The sequence below is a fragment of the Mustela lutreola genome, chromosome 11, assembly GCF_030435805.1.
Source record: "Mustela lutreola isolate mMusLut2 chromosome 11, mMusLut2.pri, whole genome shotgun sequence".
Taxonomy (NCBI): Eukaryota; Metazoa; Chordata; class Mammalia; order Carnivora; family Mustelidae; genus Mustela; species Mustela lutreola.
The window spans coordinates 27,499,433-27,522,443 of NC_081300.1; the positions used below are offsets into that span (position 1 = coordinate 27,499,433).

Here is a 23,011-nt window from a genome sequence, read left to right on the forward strand (position 1 = left end):
TGATGATAGTTTACTCTAAAACCACCGAAGGCCCCAAGCCAGTGGTCCCATTCCCATAACTGTTTTGACCTGGAAACGGGCTGGCGGGGTGCATACAGAGGTGTCTCAGATAAAACAATGGCTTGCATTCGTGAGTCTTCAATGCGTGGCAGGCCCTGGTGTAAGTGTTTGCTCACTTGCTAGAACCTTGTAACCAGCTGGGCAATAGGGACAATTTCCTGGTTGTGTGATAGGGAAGGGGAGCGGAGGGGGGCGGGCGCACTAACTTGTGAGTGCTGGGCTGGGGCTCACTCGGTGGCTCCGTCTCACCCCCTTTGCGCTCTGCAGGCCTCTGGGGGAACAGTAAGCACCTGGACCCCCAGCTCCTCGTCTGCGGCCTTGCAGTGTCCGAGCTAGCCAGGTGCTGGGTGATGCCTCAACTCCTGAGAGCAGGCGTCCAGCCGTCCAGTCAGCTGGGGTTTCACAGGCTTCTCGGTCTATAATAATAGGTCTGTGCACTACCTGGACCGACCCAACTGCTATCTGAGTTCCTAAAGCTGGTCTGTGAGCCAGGCTGAACCGCCACAGGTGGGCGGATGATCTCCCGAGGGCCTTGCCTGTCCGCCGGCTTGCCGTTAGAGCGACGACTGCCGCCTGTCCCCCCTTGATCCTTGTTCTTAGGTTGAACTCTTCACATAGCAGTTCGGTGGGTACTTAAATCTCTCCAGTTTATTTTCTACTCTAGGACCCCCTGGCCATTTATTTCTAAGCTGCCCGTTCATTTACCATCCTCGAAATCTTCTCCCTCCTTGTTTACTGAGCCAAGCAAATTCCACCGTTGAATCTCTGTTTTCTGGTGCAGCGGCCCGCACAGCTGAGGCGGGGGGCACAGGGGATCTTTATGGCCACAGTCGGCATTCTGGGGGTGGGGGAACTTGTATATTGTTCCGATTTTGTTTTCTCCAAATACAGTCTTTTTCTCTTCTCCCACTATGAAGGAAAGAAATGTTAAAATTATAGGATTAAGAAATGTAGAGGGGCATGGGAGCACCTGCACGGTTTCTGGCAGGCGGAGCCAGAGGAACTTGATCTGTGCTCTGTTGACCGATAGAACTACCTTATTGTTTATCCTCTACAGCACTTAGACGCTCGTTTCTTTTTAATTTCATACAGCTCGTTTAATATGACATGATTTTACAACCTGGCAAATCAAACATTGCACAGGCCATTGGCCCCTGGGATTTCAGGTTCAGACTCTGGGAAGGAGGAGAGGCAGCAGGTGGTCTGGTGGGGAGGTCTCTGCTTGCACCCCAGTGAAGGAGGCTGAGGCAGGAGCCAGCCAGCCCGCCTGCCACAGGAGCTCTCTGTGCGAACGGTTGGGAAACAGCACAGGCCAGGAGGAAGGAGGGCTGGATGTGGTGGAAGGTGGCTGAAGCCAGACATGCTTGAATTGCTGGCTTCCTTCCCCGGTGGTTAGTTGGTGCCTGCCTCTGGGATTGTACTCTAGTTCTGTAGGCCTTCTGGGGGCTCACAGTTGTACCAGGTAATGGCACGTGTGCTGCCCCTGTGGGAGTCACGTTAACATGCATCTATGCAGTTAACCCTCTTGTGTCTTTTAGGCTCTGACCGCACTTGAATCCTTGCCATCAAGCAAGCAGTATGTTGACTACCAAGATCAGATCTCACAGGCTGCGCAATTTATAAAACATCCTGGCCATTGCCTCCAAGATGGGAAAAGCTTCCTGGCTCTCCTCGTTAACGGTCTCTATCCGGAAGTGCATTACTTGGACAACATACGATAGAACATCGAGTATCTCAAGAAACCCTGTTGCTGTTTATGTTTACATTTAACTTTGCTGTTGCACAAGTAACTTCGCTCAGTCTCACTGCAGAGCTCTGTTTGGCCAATGAGTTAGTTGACTGAGATGCAAGTTGGGAGGCACTAGATACTTCTGTTGTGCATGCACACGTGTGTGTGTGTGTTTTCTTCATTCTTGAAACCTCCTGGGGCCCTTTTAGTGTTGATGTTCACCCGACAGGAGAAACTTCCCGAGTCCCACTTGGGCACAGAACCACTCTCGGTGGCTGGATCCCCAGTCACCTCCCAGGAGCCCGCACGGGGCTCTTGTGTCTCCATGTCTGTCTTCCTTGTTTTATTTAAATCTCAAGACTGCTGTGCCAGATCTCACTGCTTTGGGAATCATGTAGAACCCTCACTTTTGAATCCCATTTTTGCTCCTTCGGGGTAAAAGAAGCTTTGAAAATTTCTGCATTTCTCCCATGGGGAGATATACACCAGCTTACAAGTAGGACTTCTCTCAGAATGGAGAGAACGCCGAATTAAAGTGAGTCATTATCTGAAATGAGGCCACTTGATCTCGATTGTAGTGGACAGCAGAGATGGTGACAAGTCCGTTTCCATCTAGCCATGGTTCTCGTGGGGAAGGAGATGACCCCGCCAACTGAGGTGGCACAGTGGCTGCGTGTTTTGTGTGACTCTCATGGGGGAGAGAGTGTGCTCACTGTAGACGTGATCCCTGTGGAGCCGACCCCAGCGCATTCCCTCTTTCATGTTACTTCCTCTGTCCCTGTAGACATCAGACTTCCCAACTCTTGTTGACACCGGGCTTGAAATCGGAAGGCCTTGCTCTCTAGAGAGAGGGACAGAGTCAGAACTTGACACTCTGGTCCCTGTGTGTTTCTTCATCCACATTTAAAGTCAGATGAAGTTCGCACATCTGCTGAAGCACTTGTCCATGGAAACTTGCTTTTCCCCGTAGCCTGTGCCTTCTGTTGTTGGTAACAGTTCACCCATTACCAACGCCTGTCTATAGCGTGGCCTTGTTCTGTCGCCAGCTTCTTGTGCCGGTCATTCCCCCCCTGGAATGAACAGTTTGACTTTTGTCTTCCTAATTCTCTTGGCTCAGAATCGATTTTGTTTGTTCAGCTTGCATAATAGGTCTTCTGTTCATGGGTTACTTATAACCCAAGGTTATTTACCTAAAAATACCTGAACTGAGAGCTCTTAGCAGGGGGTAGGGATCTAGGTTAACGGAGTGATAATCTCTTTTCAGATGTCCTTAGCCTGCTTCCCCCAACATGTGGAAGTGTGCAGGAGCTGTTCCTCATTTCAGACTTCTCCAGTCAGGCAGAGCACTTCTGCCCCACAGATAGAGACAGTCCCCGTGTGTAGGTCACAGGCTGGCTGTCTCAGAGGGGCACGTCACAGAGCTAGCTGGCTTTTGCGGGTCTCCATTTTCAACATCAGGCAGCTTCCCCGTGCTGTGTCAGAAAGGGTTAGAGGCTGAGAATAGTTCCACGGCCGATTTGGCAACACAGATTTTATGATAGGAGGGGCTTTTTGTGCTCTTTTCTCTGAGGAAGCTGTAATTATTGATACCCTAGAATGTGAAAATTTTGAGTGACAGTATGTACATTTTAAAGAAAATTGATTAACCTATTAATTTTTGAAGGTTTGTAATATTTATAATGTGGTTGATCTGTAAAAATTACAAAAAATAAAATCAATCTCTGGTTGTAGCTGGCAAGAATATGAATTTTAGGGACCTCACACTGTCTTGTCAAGTATTTCAGTTACAGTTGATGTACTTTTATGCCCGATGTCCTCTGTTTTATCTGACACTGGAACTTGGTATCAGAGATGGTCCGTGAAAGTGCCTCCTCCCTGACTCTTGCAGGCTTAGCAATAGTGGAAGCTCATATTGCCGAGGAGCTTCCTCGGAGCGGCTCTGGGCCGAGAAAGTGCTTTGAAGACAGATAGGTCAGAAGGTGGCAATGCTGCTGTGGCCCCCTGGCGCAGAATAGACCAGCCTCCTGCTTGGCTTTCAGGGCTGACGCGCCTTTGCTGCCCAAAGTAGTAGGCCTCCCGAGCGCACAGGGCCAGTTTCAGAGATGGTTCCCGTGCTATGCACAGCTGTCGAGATCCTGCCAGACCCAGGCCGCCCCCACCTGCCCTGGCGCCACCTGCTTCAGATAGGGACATCAGGCAGCTTCCTGGCTGATGAGAGGCACCTGCCCTGCTGCTGCCCCCTATCCCCCGCGCTCTGCAGCACACACAGGATGGTCAGAGAGGCACCCTAGGTCTCCCCACTCCTGGCTCCCGCGCCTAGCCGTGATGAGTGAGTTCGGCGGGAAGCTGGGATGTCCAGACGCTGAGGACGGGAGGTTGTGCTGCTGTGTCTGCTCAGCCTGACGGAGGAGCCGGGACCTGCCCAGCATGTTCCCCAAGCTCCTGGGCACGCAGAGAACCTCATCATCTATTTGGGGCTCAGTCACATCTGCTTCCTGGGGTTGCCGGAGTCGCTCAGCTCTGAGGCAAACCCCCGGAGTGGCCTAATCTCACCTGAACCAGGTGCCAACCCCATTCTTCCCGGTCGGTTCCTGAAGTCAGCGTGTCCACGCTGTCCGAAGCAGTGTGTTCATGCCCTTTCTTCCTTTTGAGTGAAGGTGATACACAGTTTTGTACTGGGATTCTCATACTAAGGTTAATGACTTCTTTGGGAGCAGGAAGCAAATGCTATAGAATCGTGACTTTTAAAGTCACATTAGGGCAAAGGAACATTAAAGCTCATCTGGTCCCACTTCCTATTCAGCAGGGATCCCCAGCGCTTCTCCAGCCTCCCCACCTAACCCCCTCTTGCCCCCCCCCCGCACCCCGCCCAGTAGTCCCGCCCCTCATGGGCAAGCCCACGTGGCCAATGGCCAGCTATCTCTAGTTCTGCTTGATGTTGTGCCAAAACTGGCCTGATAACACTGGTAACGGTTGGGTTGAAGCAAGCCAGGCCGGGGCTGCTTGCCTATTCTTCAGACAAATCTTCCAACATTTCCAGACCTCATCACACCTCTAACCCCACCCGTCCACCTCTTGGTCTTCAGGCTAAATGCTCAGTGCCTTCTGTTGGCCCTCTAACCTTCAACATCTTACAGGGCTGCTCTTTGGGAAAAGTGCCCAAGTTAGCCCATGGTACTCCAGAAGGGCTGTCTGTGAGTAGCAGGGCCAGGACTCAAGACACATGAGGCTCCAAGGGTACAAACCAGAGGTGGCGTGCACCTGCAGGGTCTGGGGAGTACGCTTCCGTTCTGTGCCCTCCACCCGGCCCCTGCCCTGGGGGTCAGTCACAGCAGCAAGGACCCAGGGGCCGTGGATGGCATTGCTTCTCAGCAGCCCCATGGCTGGTACATTCAGTTCATGGCGAATTGACACGCCAGCTGCGGTTTAACAACATTTCCCTCCAAAGACTGGTCTCGCCTCTCTGCATGATTGGCTTCTACCAAGGCTTTGCACCCATCCTTCAAAACTGCTCTTCATTTTGGACCAAGTTTATGGCTCATTTTGAGGTAGTAGCTGAATTTTTTTCTGCCCAGTTAACTTTGTCTTATTAAACAAAATGCAGAGTATGATGTTGGAAACAAACATGTTGCTTTTTTTCTTGTTTTTTTTTAAAACAAGAAACAGACTGATCTTATGTTTGAATCTGGGTTGAGCTGGATAAAGTTCTTGGCTTACGGCCAGGTGCTCACAATTGACCTTGTTCTGGTCCGTTGTGATCCTTACAGAGCCACCAACTGTCCTGTAGAAGCTGTAGTCTATGCTTCCTCCAGGCGGGACAGGTTCCTGATTTCTGATGAGAATAACTTGAAAAATAAAGTTAAACTACTGACCCTGTTTGGGGGTAATGAGATCGCTTAAGGAATGAATGTTGTTTATTGTAACTTCTATTTTTTAATGTACAGGTGCAATGTGTCTGAGCACTGAAGGTTACCATTTATTTTTCTTTCAATGGCCTAAAACCACTTATGGGGCAACAAGTACTTCCTAATTGTATTTACCCTTTCCTTCCCACATGTCTAGTGTGGCCTTTAAAAACCACGACTTATTTGGTCATTAAATGTGCAATATTCACTTCTTACTAATTGTTCAGCATTTTCCATGCTTGTACAAAGGATGAGTTTTTATATAATGATGAGAAACAGAGAGAAATGAGAATTGGTTTAAGTAAAATTCTGCAAATAAACCAGATTCAAATTTAATTTACATGTGGTGGACATGTCTCGTTTTTCTGCAAGTTGGTTGGCAGGTCTTTTCAACCAGAAATCACACTAAGAAAAATGTAACTTAGAAAGCTGGTAATGGGTAGAGTGATCTATTGTGACAAGTTGCCACAACGCACACACGGCCTCTAGTTTCAAAGAGAATCTGATGTTGGGGGTTTAAGGACTGGCATAGACAGGAGGCCCCCGGTGATCCCAGAGGATTCAGGAGAGCCTTGAGAGTCTGTGATGTGGTTGTGACCTGAGGAGGAGGAGGAACCCGAAGCTGCTGGAAGGCTCCATGCCAGAGTTGGGGGTGCGGGGCCCCCAACCCCTCAGAGGGCTGAGCTGGGCTGAGCTGCCAGGGGAGGACCTCGGATCCTGAGCTCTTTCTTACTGTTCGTTTTCATGAACATTTGTAAAACAAGTCTCGAATTGGCCAAAGCGTGGTGGGAAGGTTTGTGCTTTGGGGATTAACTTCAATTTGGGATTTCCCTGAACAGGGCCCCTTCCACCCTTGTCTGGGTTTGGTTTCCTTTTCTAGACAGTCACAGGATTAAGAGATTGGAAGGTGATTAGAGGCCTGCTGTGCCACCTCCTTGTAGCACAGGAGTCCGGTTACCTGTCTCTAGGTGAGTGGGCTTTCTTGCTGGGACATGCCCACAGAAGCGCCATCAGATGTGGCCCCTGGCACCATGGGACAGCTCAGAGTTAGAGAAGGTTATCGTCTAAGGATGAAGGAGCCAAGATCTTCCTCTGAAAATTCCTCCTCTTCTGAAGACAGCCAGCCCTCTTCCCTCTTGGTCTTCCTTTGTTAGCCAAACCCTTTCAGGAAACAGCCCTGCATTCTCTGGGCTGGGTCAGAGGGACTGACATGGCCTCTCACCTGGACACCGTGTGTTAATATCGCCTAAATGTGGCTTAGACCAGATTTACCCTGGACTCTCTCCGCCTTCCCAGGCTGACCTCCTCCCTGCCTTGTCCTTCTCACTCAACCTTTCTTAAGTCCCCTGCCTGCCTTCCCTCTCCCTTCCCCCTTCGCCCACCCCCGCCCCTCCTCCTCTGGTGGAGCTATGAAGGGGAGGGTCTGGGCAATCTTCAGCTCTGGGGACCCTTTGAGGTCACTCGCACACAGGACTTGGGGATGACTGTGGAAGACAGGTCTGGGGGCCCAAAAATAGGGAAACCCAGAGAGTTCCAATCCCAAGGAGTTCTATATCCTTATATTGACAAATCATGTTTTTCTCCCTTAAGTCTGTAAAACAGGACACAGAGGAAGGGGCACAGCAGAGGAGGAAATCCTGGCAAAGAGGAGGCAGCACATGGATATGGAAGGAGCTGGGACCAGGCCAAATCCCTAGAGATTTCCCCTTCATTGTAAATGAGGATAATTGCAGCCTTTCTTGTTCCCTGGGTTTTTAGTGAGAACTCCCTGAGGTCGCAGAGGAGGCACTCAGGACATGTGAGGGGCTATTGTTGGGGGACCGGTGTCGTTGACCTAAGTGGCCACAGCTGGAGGTGGGACAAAGCCTGGGACCCCTGACTCTGGGTCTCTTAAGGTCCCACTGGCCTGAAGGCCCTGTGAGCGGTGGGCCCAGCTCTCCAGTCCAGGCCATCAAGGGGGCTGTATGTGAAAACTCAGACACGCCGTGTGTCACTTCTGTCCCCTCCAGTGCCAATTCTCTCACAGACAATGGGGTTCTCACGGAGACACATTTTGATATAAAAGTTAGGTTAGCTCCTCAAGGGCAGGGAAAGTGTGTTGGACAGTTGGTGGATCTGGGTCGCCCAGGCCATGGGCATCTCTTCCTCCTGCTGACCATCTCCGGGGGCATTTGGTGAGAGGCAGTGGAGGGCATTCTTCAGGCTGTCGGACGCCCTCCTGGGACAGATGGACTTCCGTTCCCAGAGCACTCTACGGAGGAGGGGAAGGCTCCAGCTGTGTGTCCTGGGCCTCACTGAGGACTTGAAAATGCCAAGTCTCCTGGGGCTCCTCTCTGTGACTTCTGGGCTGGGGACCATGTGCTGACTGCACCCGTTGCATGTGGCTCTGGTCCTTGCTTGCCACTGACGGAGCCCCTGTGCTCATAGATGGTGGTTGGGGAGGACGGATGGTGGCTTTTCTCCAGGGAGACCTCCCAGTGGCAGCTCCAGGCTCCCAGGGGTCTCGTGATGGCCAAGTGCAGCCCCCTCACCACCCTCCCCTTCTGGCCCCAGAGCAGCTGCTTTCTCTGGAGCCCAAGCGGGAGGCCACCTGTGCCTGGTGAGCAGATTGGTAGAGGGAGTGCTAGAGGCAGCCCCACCGCCCGTCACCGTGTGTGAAAGCCCTCCATCAGAGGAATGCCACTTCTGCGGTTTCTGGAAGCCTCCTTCATATTGCACACAGCCCAGGAAGGAACGGTGGCCGGTTAGCTCCCTCCATTGTCAGCTGGGCCGGCCCTGCCAGAAGGAGTCTCAGACTCTAGCTTGCTAAGAATCCCTCGGGGTCCACTGGACCCTGACCAGATACAACAAGCTAAAAAAGACGTTTTGAGAACTGGGTAAATACGAATGTGGCCTGTAAGGCAGTGTTCAGTTATTGTTCATTTTCTCCAGTGTGATAATGGCATTGGAATTTGGAGGAGCGCGCTCCCATTCTCCGGAGATGCCGCTGGCGTGGTTGAAGTACTGTGGTGTGTCAAATGGTTTACTCTTGAACAGTTCAGCCAAACACGTGCACGTGCACACACACGCACACACACATGTGCACGTGTGCACATTAACTAATATGGCAAAATGATGGAACTGTTGGATGGAGGTGGTGGGTATCTGGACAATCATCTTTTTAGCTGTGTGTGTGTGCTCACGCGTGCAAGTTCGAAAATGATCGTAACACAAAGTTGGGGCCAATCATATGGGCATTTGTTTAATATTTGAGTGCCCACCCCCAGAGCCCACTTTTAGGAGGCCCAGGGGGCACTTAGAACAGGGATGTGAGCAAGCTCCGCAGGTGCCCATGAACCCCCAGAAACCATGGCAGAAACACTGCTCAGGGAGCCCAGGGTATCAAGGTGGAAACCCCAGTCTAAGAGCGTGGTGCATCGGGGCGGGTGCTGGTAGCCCGCTGGGCCGTGCAGGGAGTCAGCACCGCGCTGGGCCACGTGGGCACCCCAGCTGCCTTCTGCTTCTCGGCCACCCTGTGGGAGGCTCCTCTTCCTGCAGCCCTAACTCCCGCCGCCTGGCCTCTGCCCTCATGTTCCAGCAACTTTCAGCTGCATCAATACCATGCTGGGTCCGACCGCCTGGCCTTTGCTCAGACTGTCCCTTCTGCTTGGCATCATCTTTGTTCTTACCTTCCAATTTACATCCTCCCACTTGTAGTACCATCTCCATGTCCCCTCCTCCAGGAAGCCTTCCCAGGACTGGGTCAGTCATCCTTCTGCGTGCTCCCATAGCGCCTTCAGTATACTGTTGCCCTTACATGATTTTCCACCTACTGGTCTGTCGCTCGCTAATGTGAGAAATCCTGGGAAGTCTGACTGCGGAGCCCTCAGGGCTGTTCCCCCAGTTTCTGTTACCTGATTCCTGGTACAGTGTCGGGTCTCACTGCCCAGCCCCTTGAGGGTGAGTGGGGCACGTGGCTAGTTCTGGCCAATGAGTCCTGCTCTCAAGTGGGAGATCTTATAGTGCTTTCTTTTTATCTCCAACCCAACAAGCCACAGTGAGAGATGGTGGATCCTGGGGGCCCAGGGCCCAGAGGAAGTGCAAGGAGCACTGCTCCAATGCCCGGTCATGACGGGCCTCACTTTGCTGACAGTAAACCCCGACTGTTCTCAGACACTGTGACCAGGGGGCTTGTTGGTGAGCGCTGCACAACCGAGCCCAGATGGACTGATACACACGTCTTACTCATTCCTGTCCAAACGCCTGGCCTGATTCCTAGCACTAAACAGATCCCTAACAAATAACTCTGCCATGGTTTTTCCTGGCTGCAAAACAGGCCTTGAAGTCTACGCAGATATTTTAAGATGCACCACCCCGTGTCCCTCGCTGCTTCCCTGGTGACACGGGACCCTCCATGGAGATGCCCGCAGTATCCTCGTAGGAGGAGGTGCAAATCCAGCGCATTTTTGGCAATTCAAACAGACTCCCAGGTGGGTCCCATGTTAACTCAGAGCTAGTGACACTTGCTTGCCCTGGCCATGGCTCTGGTGAGCAAGGGTGCCCCATCACCCACTGCCCTGCTTGTTACCTTGTAAAGATCCCTGAACTTCAGGCCACCTCCCCAGAGAGCATCGGCCAGGGACTTTCCCTGCTCTGGGTTTCCAGCCTAGCTTTGGGAAAAGCTCCGAGGGAAAGAAAGTTTGTTCCCGTTGCCTCGTCAGTCCCCTAACCCTATGGCCCTTTGGTCTTTCCAGCTTGCCCAGGTTTCAAGCACACCTCTTCCCCTGTCCCCAGACCCCAAGGACCGCGGGAGCTAAAACACGCAGCACCCCGCAAAGTCAGTCTGGGAGGCCTCGGGCAGATGCAGGGAAATCACTGGTGCTTTTGGACCTCGCCCATGCAGGGGCCTGCGGCTCACAGGAAGAGGTCACCGCCGCAGCAGCCATAGCTGTGGCGCCATCCAGCCCAGACCGGCCCCTCCAGCCTCTCAGCGTTTGGTCCTTGAGGACAGTGGATCCCAGACACAGGGAGGGGATGGGTGTTTCACTTCCTTTCCACAGGGGTCCCAGCTCAGGGCAGTTCAGAGCAGCCGATGGGGTAAGAGGTGGGCAGAAGTGGGGGGCAGTCACAGAGCAGACCCCGGGAGGCAGGGGTATGAGGCTTCTCCTCATGGCTGAGTGGACGTTCCTGGGACCACAGGTTTACGCAGCCCCAGCCTCAGAAGCCCCAGCTCCAGGCTGGCTCTCTGGAATCCTCCTTCTCAGCCAGGCTGGTGTGGGGCCCCACTTGTCCAAGAAATCTCCGCACGTCCCGAGGGTGCCTCCAAGGAGGAGCCTGTTATGCCTTCCCATCTGTACATGGCTTTGTACTTCCCAAAGTACCTTTCCTCCATTATTTCCTCCGATCTTGACAGGCCGAGCAGCCAGAAGGGAAGGATACCCCATGTTCACGAGTCCATGCTCACGAGTAACTGAACTGAGACCCCCAGAGGTGGAAAAAGTACCCTGGTCCACACAGCGAGTCCAAGCCTGGGAGACCCTCTGACCAGGGTCTCCTAGTAATACCTCTGTCTTACTAGGATGTTCTATGTAGGAAAGGGTGAGAGTTTGTGAGTTTCATGCTGGAGCACACGCACACACACACACACACACACACAAAACACTGGTCCCACTGTCATAAATATCCTGGGGGCTCTGGGACAGACATCCTTGCAGAAGACCACTGAGCCTCTGTGAGCAGGGTCTTGACACCCTTCATGGGAGGTCGCCCAGCCTCGGGCTGCCCACGCGGCTAGGAGCCAGGAAGGCTTGTCCCAACCAAGCCCGGCCTTGGCCTCTGCTCCTCAAGGGGTATGAGTGGATGCCAGCGGCCAAGGGGCTCCTCATGGTATACACATGGCTGCTGGCAGGTCCCGAGGTCTCATCTGGCTCAAATTCTCATAGTTGGACTCCTGAGCCTGGGGCCTGTGGATGGAGAAAATAGGTTGACCCTCCAGTGCACAAGTGGGGATATGCCAACTGCTCAAACCATGCCCCGGCAATGGGCAGGAAGGAGAGTTGAAATGGGGGCCCGGCCTAGACCCAACAGAGCCTGGGGACTGACTAAGGTTGGAGAGAGGGCAGCGGCGGCATCTGCGGAGCAGGGAGGAGGCCTCCGTGTGGACGGCCTCCTGGAGCCCGGAGACACTGTCTTCTGGAGGGGTTCTCATCAGTGGCATCAATAGCCGTCTTTGCGCCTGGTGCCCTCCACACTCCTCTTGCCAGGCATGGCCTCCTGAGCCCCAGCTGCTCCCCGGCTCCTCCCCCGGGACGTCTTAGCGCCCGTCTCAGACGGACCTGTGCGGGCTTGCGTCCCCTCCTCCCTGTCATCGTCATCTCAGTCAGCGGCATCAAACCAGGGCTCCCTGGCTGCCTCCCTCATTCGTGCTGCCCACCCGGGCCCCTGCTCAGCCCTGCCTTCCGTCTGCCCCACCCTCCGCCTCCTTCCCAGCACCCAGGCCAGCCTCCCCAGCAGCCTCCCGGAAAGTCTCCGGACCCCCACTCTTCTTCAGATGGGGCCCCCCGGGTGCTTCCCATCACCACTCAGTGACTTCCCATCGGCCCCTTCCTGGGTTGCCCCTGAGCCTGTGACCCACCCAGCGGCTGCCTCCCTCCCCAGAGCTCTGCTGCGTGGCCCTGTCCATTTCCTTCACAGCTCGTACTTTAGAATCGACAAGGAACTTGTTTATGTGTTTAGTAAATTCTCCACATTAAAATGTGAGCTTCCTGAAGTTGGGGGGTTTCGCTGTAGCGTTAGCACCCAACACAGTGTCTGGTACAAGGCAGTTTCTCCGTAAATGCTTGAGCCCTCAGCTCTCTGATTTAGGTGTCTCAGTGAGCTCGTGAGTTAGCAACACAGAGGAAATCGCACTGGTTCTCAAGAACTCGGGGGACTAGAGAGAGGGCCTGGGCTGGTCATGTGGCTTGTAAAGCCTTCAGGGCATGGACAGGGACAGTTATGGGAACGCCTGGGCTTGTCCAATAAGCCCTGTTCTGCCTCCCTATATCCCTGTCCCCAGGCACCTTGCCTGGGGTCAGTGAACTGGAGCCTTTCTTCCACGCAGACCTTCACAGAACAGACACGGAGAGAGAAGGGGAGCCTGGACAGCAGGGCCAGTACGTCCTAGCCTAATCCCTCTGAACGTCTAATGGCATTTTGTTTGCGAAGGCTTCGGCTCTGGGGGAGAATGAGTACCCCGAACTGGCTTTTGTGTGAGTCTGCCTGTTCCAGAACGCTGGGGAGCCCAAGAGGAAACACAGGCTCGAGGAATCACATCTAGGTGCGGACGTAAGACGGGAAAATGACCCTTCAGCACCTCACACACCAGTGTGAGGCCCAAACTGTAAACGCTGGGGGAGGGGTGGGTGGGGAGAGCAGGTCCCCGTGGCCTGGTCTGGCCAGAAACAACTTGGGAGACTGAAGAGCAGGACTTCGGGAGGCTGCGGGGGAGGTCAGAACCCTGATGGAGCCCCAGATCCCAGCCCTGACCCTCTTCCTGGTCTTTCTCCTTATGCCGCGAGCCCCAAGAACCCTGCGTGCCTGGGCCAGTGGGGCCTTAGCCCGGGGTGGGCGAGGGCAGGGTACTCACCGTGGTGGGGTGTCCGGGGTGACTGGGTGCTCTGTGTGAGGGACAGAGAGAGAGACAAAGAAAGGGGGAGGCGTGAATCTCCATGGTAGCCTCAGGCCACAGGCCCTGCTGTCCTCTCCACCCCACCACAGAAAGTGGTCCGAAGGGACACGCAACAAACACGAGGTAGCCGGGTACGAAGTGTCCTTAGAGATGACCAGGAGTTAATGATGAGAACCCCGGAGGGAGGAACGGCCCAGCAGAAAAACCTGCCTTTCTGAGGACCACGGCGCCCAGAACGCTTGGTGGGTCTGGAGAACCGGCAAGAAAAGACAAGACAGCGAAGCCACGGCAAAGGCCACAAACAGAGCAGCTGTGACTAATTTTGGATTTCGTCCCAGGAGAGTGTGAGGCGGGTGCTGCTGACCTGGATGGTCTGAGAGGCTCTCAGACCCTGCAGGGGGTGAACTCACCTAGGCGGCGGCGGGCTGCAGCGCGGGCGGCCAGAACGCCGAGCAGCAGTAGCGCCTTGAGGCCGAGCGCGCCGAGCGGGAGGGCGAGGGCCGGGGCCGCGGAGGCGCCGTGGAATCGGAACAGGTAGACGCTGGCCTCCGCGTGGCCCAAGCTGTTGGAGGCCGTGCACGTGTAGCGGCCGTCGTGCGCCAGCGTGGACAGCTCGGCGGTCACCTGGTGGCCGTGACCCTGGCCCGGGCCCGGTGCGGGGGCCGAGCCATTGCCCAGGGCCGGGCCGGACCAGTCCAGGGCGGGCGGCGGCTCCCCTTCGGCGGTGCAGAGCGCGCGGAAGGCGTGCGCCGGGCCGGGCAGCACCGACAGGTTGACGATCCGCGGGGCTGCTGCGGGGCGGCGACGGGGTGGAGGGGGGGCGGGGGAGAAAGAGGACTGTGGTCAGAGAAGCGGCGGGGAAGGGCAAGGGCAAAGGGAGGACCCCTCTCAGTCCCTTTCAGTCACCAAGAGATTTGGGGCCGGTGGCGCAGGGAGGAGCGAGTAGGCGCTCTAGCGCCACGGTGCCAAGGTCCCCATAGAGATGTGGCCTTGGGCAAGTTATTTGGAAGCTCCGTGCCTCAGTTTCTTCATGCGTAAAATGGGGATCACTTACCTTATGGGGTCGTTGAGAAGATTTGGCAAGTTACTACATGTGAGGTGCTTGGATTCGGGCCTGGCTCACAGGACATGCTCAATCTATGGTCGTTACTGTGGCTATAGCTCAGGGCTAGGGACTGTCTGCTTGGTAGGCTTTCAAGGGTACTTCCCATTCCCAGACAACCTCACCAAGATCTAGAGTTGAATGTCTGGGTCTATGGCAGGGCAGCGCAGGCCCTGGGAAGAAACTGACATGCACTTGGAGAGGGGACCCAGCCAGCCCAAGGGCGCATGGAAAGTTCTGGGCGGAGTGGAACCCAGAACGGGATCCTCACAGCAGGGAAGGCTAGGATTTTAAAAAGTTCCCCAGCTCATTCCAGTGCGCAGCCAGAGTGGAGAACTACTGCTCTAGGGACAAGGTACTCTGGTCTCCACTTTTTTAGGGTCTAGCAAAGTACTGCGCACTTGGCGTCTCCCTGGGCATCTTTCTGGTGGGCTGTGTGTGCCCTTCAGTGCACAGAGCACACATCCCACGGGGGCCCTTGCCATTACTGTTCAACTCGTGTCCCTTCCCCTAGACTGAGAGCTACTGGGGCCATTCACTCCCTACGAACTTCATCTGGATGCCCATTCCCCTGGCACCACTCAGTTCTGAGGGCCAGCATTCTGAACTTTTAACAACTTCCTGGGCGGCCCGCATCCATCTCCAGGTGTGCGGCCCCCTGCCCGGCAGAAAGGTGCTGTGCGTCGCCCCCCTCTCCACGCCCTTGGTGGAAGCTGTGCGGGCGCCCCGAGGCCCCGGGGGACACCGCGGGAAGGCGGCCTGGAGGCGGGCGGGAAGGGCGCGGTGCTCACCGGTCACACGGAGCCGGATGCCGTGGCGGCTCTCGTAGCGGTCGTGGACGTCGCCGGCGAACTCCACGCGGCAGAAGTAGCGGCCATCGTCGGCCAGGGCGAGGCGCTCGACACGCAGCGACAGGTCGTTGCGGCGCGGGTTGCCCAGCAGCCGGAAGCGGCCGTGCAGGCTCAGCGCGGTCTGGCAGAGCTCGCTGCCCCGCGCCGCCGCGCACCGGAACACCTGCGGGCCCGCGTAGGCCTCGCCCGCGCGCCAGATGGCCGTGAGCGGCCCGTCGTAGTGGCGGTGCGGGTGTGTGAAGGTGCAGGGCAGCACGGCCGCCTCGCCCGCCGCCGCGCTCACCTCGGCCGGCACCTGCATGGACCAGCGCTGCGCCGGCGCACCTGCGGGCGGCCGGGAGCGTCAGCGGACTCTGGGGGAACCCCTCGCTGGGGAGCCTGGAACCCGCAGGACTCAGGGAGCACCCGGGGGGGGGGGGGTTGGAAACCCCAGGGTTTCAGGAAGCATCTGTCTTGTGGAGGCCCAGAAACCCTCCGTGTGACTCGAGAGGCACCCTCCGGGATTTTGACTCCCATGACTCTCAAGGTGCCTGGCCCCTCTCTGCCCTTCTCTGGGAGTATTTGCTTCATTCGGGGACGTCCCACCTACAGGCCCATCGACCGCATACTCTTTCCCACCCCCCTGCCCTGCGGCAGACAAGCCCCAGGATCCGTGGTTACCTTACAGCCCCAAGCACCCACCTCCCACGATGGTGAAAATAAAAACACTTACTATGAGCCTCTGCGTTGAGCAAGTTCCCTGTAGTATCTCTTTTGGTTCTCACAAACGATCCTAGATGGAAGCACAGTTATCCTTGAGTTACATGTAACAAACTGAGGCACAGAGAAGTTGAGTATGTAAGTAAGGTCACACAGCTAGAAGGAGGCACAGCCAGCTTTCAGACGGGACTGCCCGACTCCACAGCCAGCAGTCTAGGGCACTAAAGGCAGGGAAGCTTGGGCCTCATCCAAGGAGCCCAGCGCTCCCCGTTAACAGAACAGAAAGAGACCTCAGCAAGGGATGGTAGGTTCCGAACTTAATGTGTTGAGCTGGTGGATGAGGTCCCTTTAGAATCCAGGTCAACTCAGAAGGGCTTCCCAAAGCCGGACAGGTTGCGGAGAGCCCACAATTGGTAGTTGTTCCTGCTGTGTTCTTGCTCCGGGCTTAGTTTCCTCACAGCCTGTGTTGTGAGCCTCTGAAGTATGGTTGAGCTCAGGTCTGGGAGCTGTGCTCTGCCTCCAGCTCCAAGATGGCTGGAGAGCCCCTGTCCTTGTCGTCCCGTGCGTGTGCTGCTTTGGGGAGGGGCTGAGCAGGTGGGTGAGGGGGATGTTGGGGCTGGGCCTTCAGAGGACCAGGCTAGGTGGGGGTGGTATCTCCCCGAGGAGGGAGGACAGGCTGATAGGTCTGCCCAGCTAGAACCCTGAATGCAGTTCCCAAAAGGGATCTTGAGAGGGAATAATATAGCTGCTCTTATATTTCCTGAGAGCTTTGAAATTCACACGGTTCTTTTATATACATCCTGTCACATGACCCCCAAGACACCCTGGGGGAGAAAGGCAGGGAGATATTGTTATAGCTCAGAAAACGGAGGCCCAGAGTCACACAGACAGAAGATGGGAGAAACCCAGCTTTTCTGAGTGCTCTTTACTTATTGGGGGTACGTCGTGCCTTAGGTAGGAATCTCCTCAGTCCTCCAAGGAGCCTAGCCTGTGGATGAGTTATCTACAGGGGGGCACAATCCTCCCGTATAGAATCAACATCTATCACTACACACACGACCACATTGTTCTTGGGACACACGTTCCTGCGCGGTGAGGACCCTTCTGGGACCCGTCTTGGCTATCATGGACCCATTAAGCCTTTCCTTCTCTGGTGGAAGTTCCAGGCCTTCCCTTGCCTCTCACTGCCTGCTTCGTGCTCTCTCTGCAGCATAGTTGCCTGAGATGGGGCTTTCAGGTGTGTGCCGCAGGTGTGTGCTGCGGGTATGCTGCAGGTGTGTGCCACAGGGGTGTGCCATGGCTCTGTGCCACAGGGGTGTGCGCAGGTGTGTGCTGCACCAGCAGCATGGGGGTATGAATTGGGTTGTGTGAGCTCTGCCTCATATAAAACCACACTTTGGGCTTAGGCCAAGCTTGCCATCAGATAAAAACTATGAGTTCTATTTTCACACAATGTGCTTGTAAGCCAGCTCTTGTTTCTGCAGGACAAGTGAATTATGCTTTTGACCTGAAGTGGAGGACATGACATTTATCTCCAGTTAAGAGCTTGTTTGTTCAGTTGTTAATAATCAAAGGGCCTGGTTTCAAATCTGAGAAGCCCTTTCTGAAGCTTCTGCTGGTTTACTCAGCACTCCCAGATGCAGAAAGTGTTTCCCCCTTCTTGAGGCTCAGCCTGTGCCTCGGTTTCCCTACAGTTCCACCCTCTGTAACCTCAGGCTCCTCTGACCTCCTGCATCTTGCAGGCGTCCTGGAGCCAGGTGCTGATCCCCCCAGGTAGGTTTTGCTATTGTGCACTCATCAATGAGCAAACGCGTATCAGATACGGTCCCACTCTAAGCCAGGCACTTGGATACAAGCCAGGGTTACAAAAATCAATCGGATGGCGTATCAGCCTGCCGGAGCTCACCACTCAGAAAGGGAGACAGATCTGCGAACACATAATTACACTGCAGCTTTCCAGGTCTGCTAATGAGGGACACCGACAAGGTTTCCTTTGTCTGAATAAGATTCCTGGCCCATTTCATTCACCACCTCCCTCCCAGCCAGCCCCAGGCCTCTGCTGAGTCGTCCTCCAGAGGGAGGCATTTCCCCAACCCCCAGCCTGGGTCTGGCATCCTTCCCCTGTGCCCCAGGGCTGACAGATGTACTTTCTCCCTGTGGGCATGGGCTAGTCAACTGTGTGTCTCGCCCAGGCACCCAGAAGCTCTGGAGGGCAGATCTTTGGTCATATATGTGTTGTTACTGTCTCACCAGGCACTTGCCACATAGTAATCGCTGTTGAATTGCTGTCATAGAGCAGAAGGGAGGGTGACCAGGCTGGCAGGGGAGGGTGGTGGGGGCTGGGGGAAGAGGTGTGCAAATATCAGGCAGGGAATGCTTGGAGGGAGAGAGGAGGCATTCTTTCGGCGGAGCATGAGAAAGGAGTGGGATTTGCCAAACCTTGGCATAGACTGCAGGTGCTCTAAGCGAAGGTGGCAGGTGAGCAAGACCAGAGAGGCAAGGATGTCAGCATCGGGGGGACAGGGCATGCCCAGATAATGGGGCCAGAGTACACAGTGCTTTGGGTGCTCACTGGGAGACACTCCTCATATCATTTCATGTGCACGATAGCCCCATGAGCGACTGGCAACAGCCCCTTTTGGAGAAGGGAGGACAGAAGCTCAGAGAGGCAACGTGACTGGTGCAAGTTCATCTGACCAACCAGAAGCAGAGCCGAGGCTTCCCCTTCTGTGGTTCCTGTTCCTACTTTGTCCCCTGTGCTGTGTTGTCCCGGCATGACAGCCCAGTTTGGAAACATCCTGAAGTGTGATCCAAATGGTAGCCACCCCTCCCCAACCCCTCCCTCTCCCTGGAGGATTCTGCTGTAGGAGCTGAGCGGGCACACAGAGGTCCTGTAGTAAGATCTTGGCTCCTGTCGGGGGGATTTGTATTTCCTGTTTGCCTGCTGGATGGTGTTTCCAGAGGCCAGCGCCTGCACTCCTCCTTACAAGGAGACTTTGGACGCAGGGAGAGGGTGGCAGGTCCCCGCAGGGATTGCCCTGGGGAGCAAACGCATGTGCTTTGGCAGGAACCCAAGCTCCCAGCACCTTGTGACATGTGTTGCTCCCTCCAGCAGCTCTTGCCCATATTTAGCACAAGGGAGGGGATGCTCTTGGACTGAAACCTTGGCCCCTTGGCCTCGGGACCATTAGACCTCCAGGGTCAACAGGAGACCCAGATTCTTCTCGCTATCCAGTATGCCGTCACTCCATGGTGGGCCCGCCTTCCAGCTTTGGCACGGCTGGACCTGGGGGACAATCTCACTTGTGCTCATGCTTTCCCCGCCTTTTATGAGCACCCGGTCTGAGCCTGGCCCTGTTCTAGGCTCCTTCGCTTACTTACTGGGGGATCTTCGGGCAGGTTACTTAATATCCCAGCTGTCGGGCTCCTCTGCTGCCAAATGGGGCACCTGATACCTTCCTCACGGGCTTGAGGGTTGAGTGAAGCCACATGTAGCTCGCCCAGGAAATGCTCGATGCACGTTAGCCTCCTGCTCCCGCCAGCCCTGCAGAGGGAGTATGGCTGCAAGGTAGCGGGGTGGGGACGCCGAGCAGTGGTAGGGAGGTGCTCTGGGCATACATCTCGAGGTGATGCAGCAGGGGTGAAGACGTGGTACCTTGACATCCCACCTTTTGTAGCTCACGTTGGCATCTTAGATCAGAGGGGCAGTCACAGCTGACTGCGGTCTGGGGCCAGTGTAGGCCACGGGGTGCTCTCCCCAGAGTGCCTACTTAGCTCATCTCTGTCTGTGCTCCCCTCAGCCTTCTCAGGGCCCTGCTCCCCGCCGGTCCTCCTCTGCCCCAGCTAGGACTTCTCAGCCCACGCGGCTGACCATAGGAGCCATCAGGAGCAGAAGCAGCATCCTGGCTCATGAAACTCTCCCATTGATTTCCTTCGGGACCCATGACAGCAGGCCATCTCCTCCCCGGCCTTTCCCTGCACCCCCACCCCCGGTGCTCCCCTGCACCCCCCACGAGCTAGGGTGACTGCTGTGATTTGTCTTGCCTTTTGGTTTGTTTTCTGGCAGTGGTTCCAAGCTAGTAAATTCCTCTGAGCCAGGCTGAGCTCCGGGCTCCCCACCACTGCACGCAGGTGGTAGAAAAGATGGGCCTTGCCCCCGGGAGACTCCAGCACTTCAGTCCAGGCTGTGACACCCCAGAAAAGTCACCTGACTCCCATGGGCCTCCTTAAAGTAGGGACAAGGGTCTTTGCTTGTAGAGCTATGGTGGAGAGTGAACGAGCTTCTTGTCAAGGCTGACACAGAAGTCCTTGAGGATGACCGCTACTGTGACCCCTCTACCTGCTTCTCGGAGGTCTGTGGACCAGCTGCACCCAAGCAGTCAGAGCTCCCAGACCATTGTTCTTCCCACTTGCCTGTTCCCTGGTGTCTCCAGCTTTCCAGGAGCAGACTTGTGGGGAGCCAGAGGGGAAAGACAAGGGAGAGTGTGCATGAGCCCCTGGGAGATTTGGGGCTGCCCCAGGGCACTGGGTGCTGGGGGGTGGGTGGCATCGGTATGAAGGAGAAAGGCACAAGAGGTAGAAGGGGGTTTCCTGGACGAATTCCTCCCACTTCACTTTTGCCAAGGGCCTGCCCTGGTCCTCTGCTCAGAGATGTGTTTGGGGAGGAGACTGGGACTTCGGGCACCGGCTCAGGAAGCCCCAGGGTTCCCGTATAGCAACCAATGCCAGGCTGATCTTCCAGTCTCCTGTCTAGGTCCGCTGTCCCATGGAGCAGCTCACAGGCGAATGTCTCCAGGGGGGTTTCAGAAAGCAGGATCCCCTCACCCAGATCCTGGACCTCTCGGGGTGGCAGTGAAGACGCTGCCAGTATGAGAAAAAGTGATCTCCTCCCCCAGAAGCCTCAGCCTCCCTGGGCAAATCTGACCCACAGCAGGAGCGCTTGTGTGATTTGGGTTTTGTTCTTGGGCACGTGACTGCTCAGGCTTCCTCTAAGTCTTTTCGTCTTTAACTGATTCACAGCAGCTGACCCTCAACCGGAGGAAAGAAATCAACCCAAGCCACCCCCACCCCCACCTCGCCTCTCTCCAGGGTATGTGACTTCAGCAAGATTTCCCTGTCATTTATTGCACAATCACTCAGCCCCAGGACCGGGCTGGCAGGCTTTTGTCCACGATCTAATCATCCTTCACAACACTCGACCGGGCGCCAGCGTCCCCACTTTTCTGATGCTCCCAGGAGTGAGGCCACCTGCCCAGGGCCACACAGCTAGTAAGTAGCAAAGCCGGGATTCAAAGGTGTATGTGACGTTGACACTCACTTCTGAACCGCTCTCTTACCAGCCCCGGGTCCGGGCGGGGTCCCCTCCTCCAGCCCCTGTTGTCTAAGTGGGGCCCAAACCTAAATCATCCCAGAAAGGCGGCGGAGTTACGTCACTCTGGGAAAAGAGAGCCTCCCCGCCTCGTCGCCCCCACCACTGGGTGTGTGGTGGGACAGGCGGCAACACGGGGTGGGGACCCGTGGGGGCCCGGTCTGGAGCCGCACATCCACCCACACCTCCCATTGGGGTGTCTCTGCGCCTCTGTTGTCTCATCCGGGAAAAGGGAATAGAGTAGTTCCTTTCTCAGTAGGTTCCGAGGCTTACGCACAGTTCTAATTAAAGTGCCCAGCATGTCTAAGAGCCGTCTGTGGGCGGGTGCTGCAATTATCCAGACCAGACCTGACCTGGACGCTGCCTGTGTTGAATGCTCCAGAGGAAGGAGAAGGAGTTTATCATCCAGTCGTGGAGACAGGGCCCCAGACGAGGAACATGGACTAACCCAGAGCACCATGATGCCAGTGAAGTCACCAGGCCATGCATGATGGCCTGTGGCCCCACTGGTGGGAGCACTGATGCCGAGTCCAGAGGCCCAGTCATGGGAGGGGCTGGAGCTCAGAGGATGGCCTCTGTCATTTATCCTGATTGCCCCCAACTACCTCGTGCCTCAGAATGACCCTAGAGACAGGGCCTCGGTGGCACCGTTGGTTATGTGTCCCACTTTTGCTTTTGGCTCAGATCTGATCTCAGGGTTTTGAGACTGAGTGCGCTCCGTGCAGAGTCTGCTGGAGTTTCTCTGTCCTCCTCCGCCCAAAATAAACAAGTAAATACATCTTTAAAAAAAAAAAAGGGACCTGAGAAGACGGTTGAACATGCAGACTCCCGAGCCCTGCTGTCTGATACTCTCCTTCTGCAGATCGGGCGAAGAGCCAAAGGAACTGCATTTAGGTGAATGGCCCTCTCGCCACCCAAATTCTCAGGCAGTTGGTCCCCAACCAAAACACTGTTCCTGGAGACATCAAGTCACTGAGCTGAGTGACCAATGACGTTGTCACTTAAGCCTGCTGCTGAATCCCATTCAGCCCTTGGGATCCCAGTTCTCACGGGATGCTCAGGGTGTCCTCTCTCACTTGCCCCGTGTCCCGTGGAAAATCACCCCCACCCTTACCCCAAACTATCGCGCGCCTCCTCCCCTCCACTCTGGGCTGTGCCCATGGAGAGATACAGCACTTGGAGGACCACAACCCCCGAAATCCCTCAGAGCCTGGACTGTCCTCTCCTGAGCTTGCCCGTCATCTCCCAGGATCCTCACGGCGGGGGCGAGCAGGGGGCCTTTCTACAGGTGGGGCCACAGAAGCCCCGAGAAGTCAGAGGATTGCCCCAGGTCACTGGAAACCGAAGGCAAAACCTGGGCTTGAACTTCTGACCTCCGTCGCCACCGCTTCCTGGAGTGTCCAGCTGCCCCAGGTGCGAGGAGAGAAGACCGTCCCTGCAGTTGTGGGAGCATCTATTCTGTTCTGAGTGTGGGCCAGAGAGAATAGTGGCAGACTCACCCATCGGGAGGATGCCCACCAGGCAGGCCAGGAGTCCGATGGACCGGTCCATGCTGTAAGCATCTGAAGACCCTAAGCCAGCCCCGTGCTCGGCTCAGCCTCCAGGGAGAGGCCTCTCTGGCGAGGCTGTACGAGAAGGCAGGGGAGGGA

The 23,011-nt window shown here is 55.7% G+C and overlaps 2 protein-coding genes across 2 annotated transcripts in view; one reads left to right on the forward strand and one right to left on the reverse strand.

Moving 5' to 3' along the window:
- The window catches only part of EPG5 (ectopic P-granules 5 autophagy tethering factor), a 105,521-nt gene extending 99,487 nt beyond the window's left edge, over positions 1 to 6,034 (forward strand). The window contains exon 38 of the mRNA XM_059140865.1: positions 1,599 to 6,034. Coding sequence (XP_058996848.1) covers positions 1,599 to 1,781 — 183 coding nt within the window. The 3' untranslated portion in view covers positions 1,782 to 6,034. The remainder of the gene's footprint in view (positions 1 to 1,598) is intronic.
- Positions 6,035 to 8,919: 2,885 nt separating this feature from the next.
- SIGLEC15 (sialic acid binding Ig like lectin 15) lies at positions 8,920 to 22,913 on the reverse strand. Its single transcript, XM_059138970.1, has 5 exons — positions 22,862 to 22,913; positions 15,236 to 15,619; positions 13,753 to 14,133; positions 13,301 to 13,331; positions 8,920 to 11,636 (listed from the first exon to the last, which is right to left on the reverse strand). The coding sequence occupies exons 1-5, from the start codon at positions 22,911 to 22,913 to the stop codon at positions 11,555 to 11,557; spliced, it is 930 nt and encodes a 309-aa protein (XP_058994953.1). The 3' UTR covers positions 8,920 to 11,554.
- Between the last annotated feature and the right edge of the window lie 98 nt (positions 22,914 to 23,011).

What these genes read in the sequence shown, in the direction of transcription:
- SIGLEC15 (XM_059138970.1), bottom strand. Translation starts at nt 22,913, where the DNA reads ATGGACCGGTCCATCGGACTCCTGGCCTGCCTGGTGGGCATCCTCCCG. An exon ending in GGTGGGCATCCTCCCGATGG is followed by an intron (nt 15,620 to 22,861) that starts GTGAGTCTGCCA and finishes GGCCGCCCGCAG; the next exon opens with GTGCGCCGGCGCAGCGCTGG. An exon ending in ACCCCGGACACCCCACCACG is followed by an intron (nt 11,637 to 13,300) that starts GTGAGTACCCTG and finishes CTCCATCCACAG; the next exon opens with GCCCCAGGCTCAGGAGTCCA.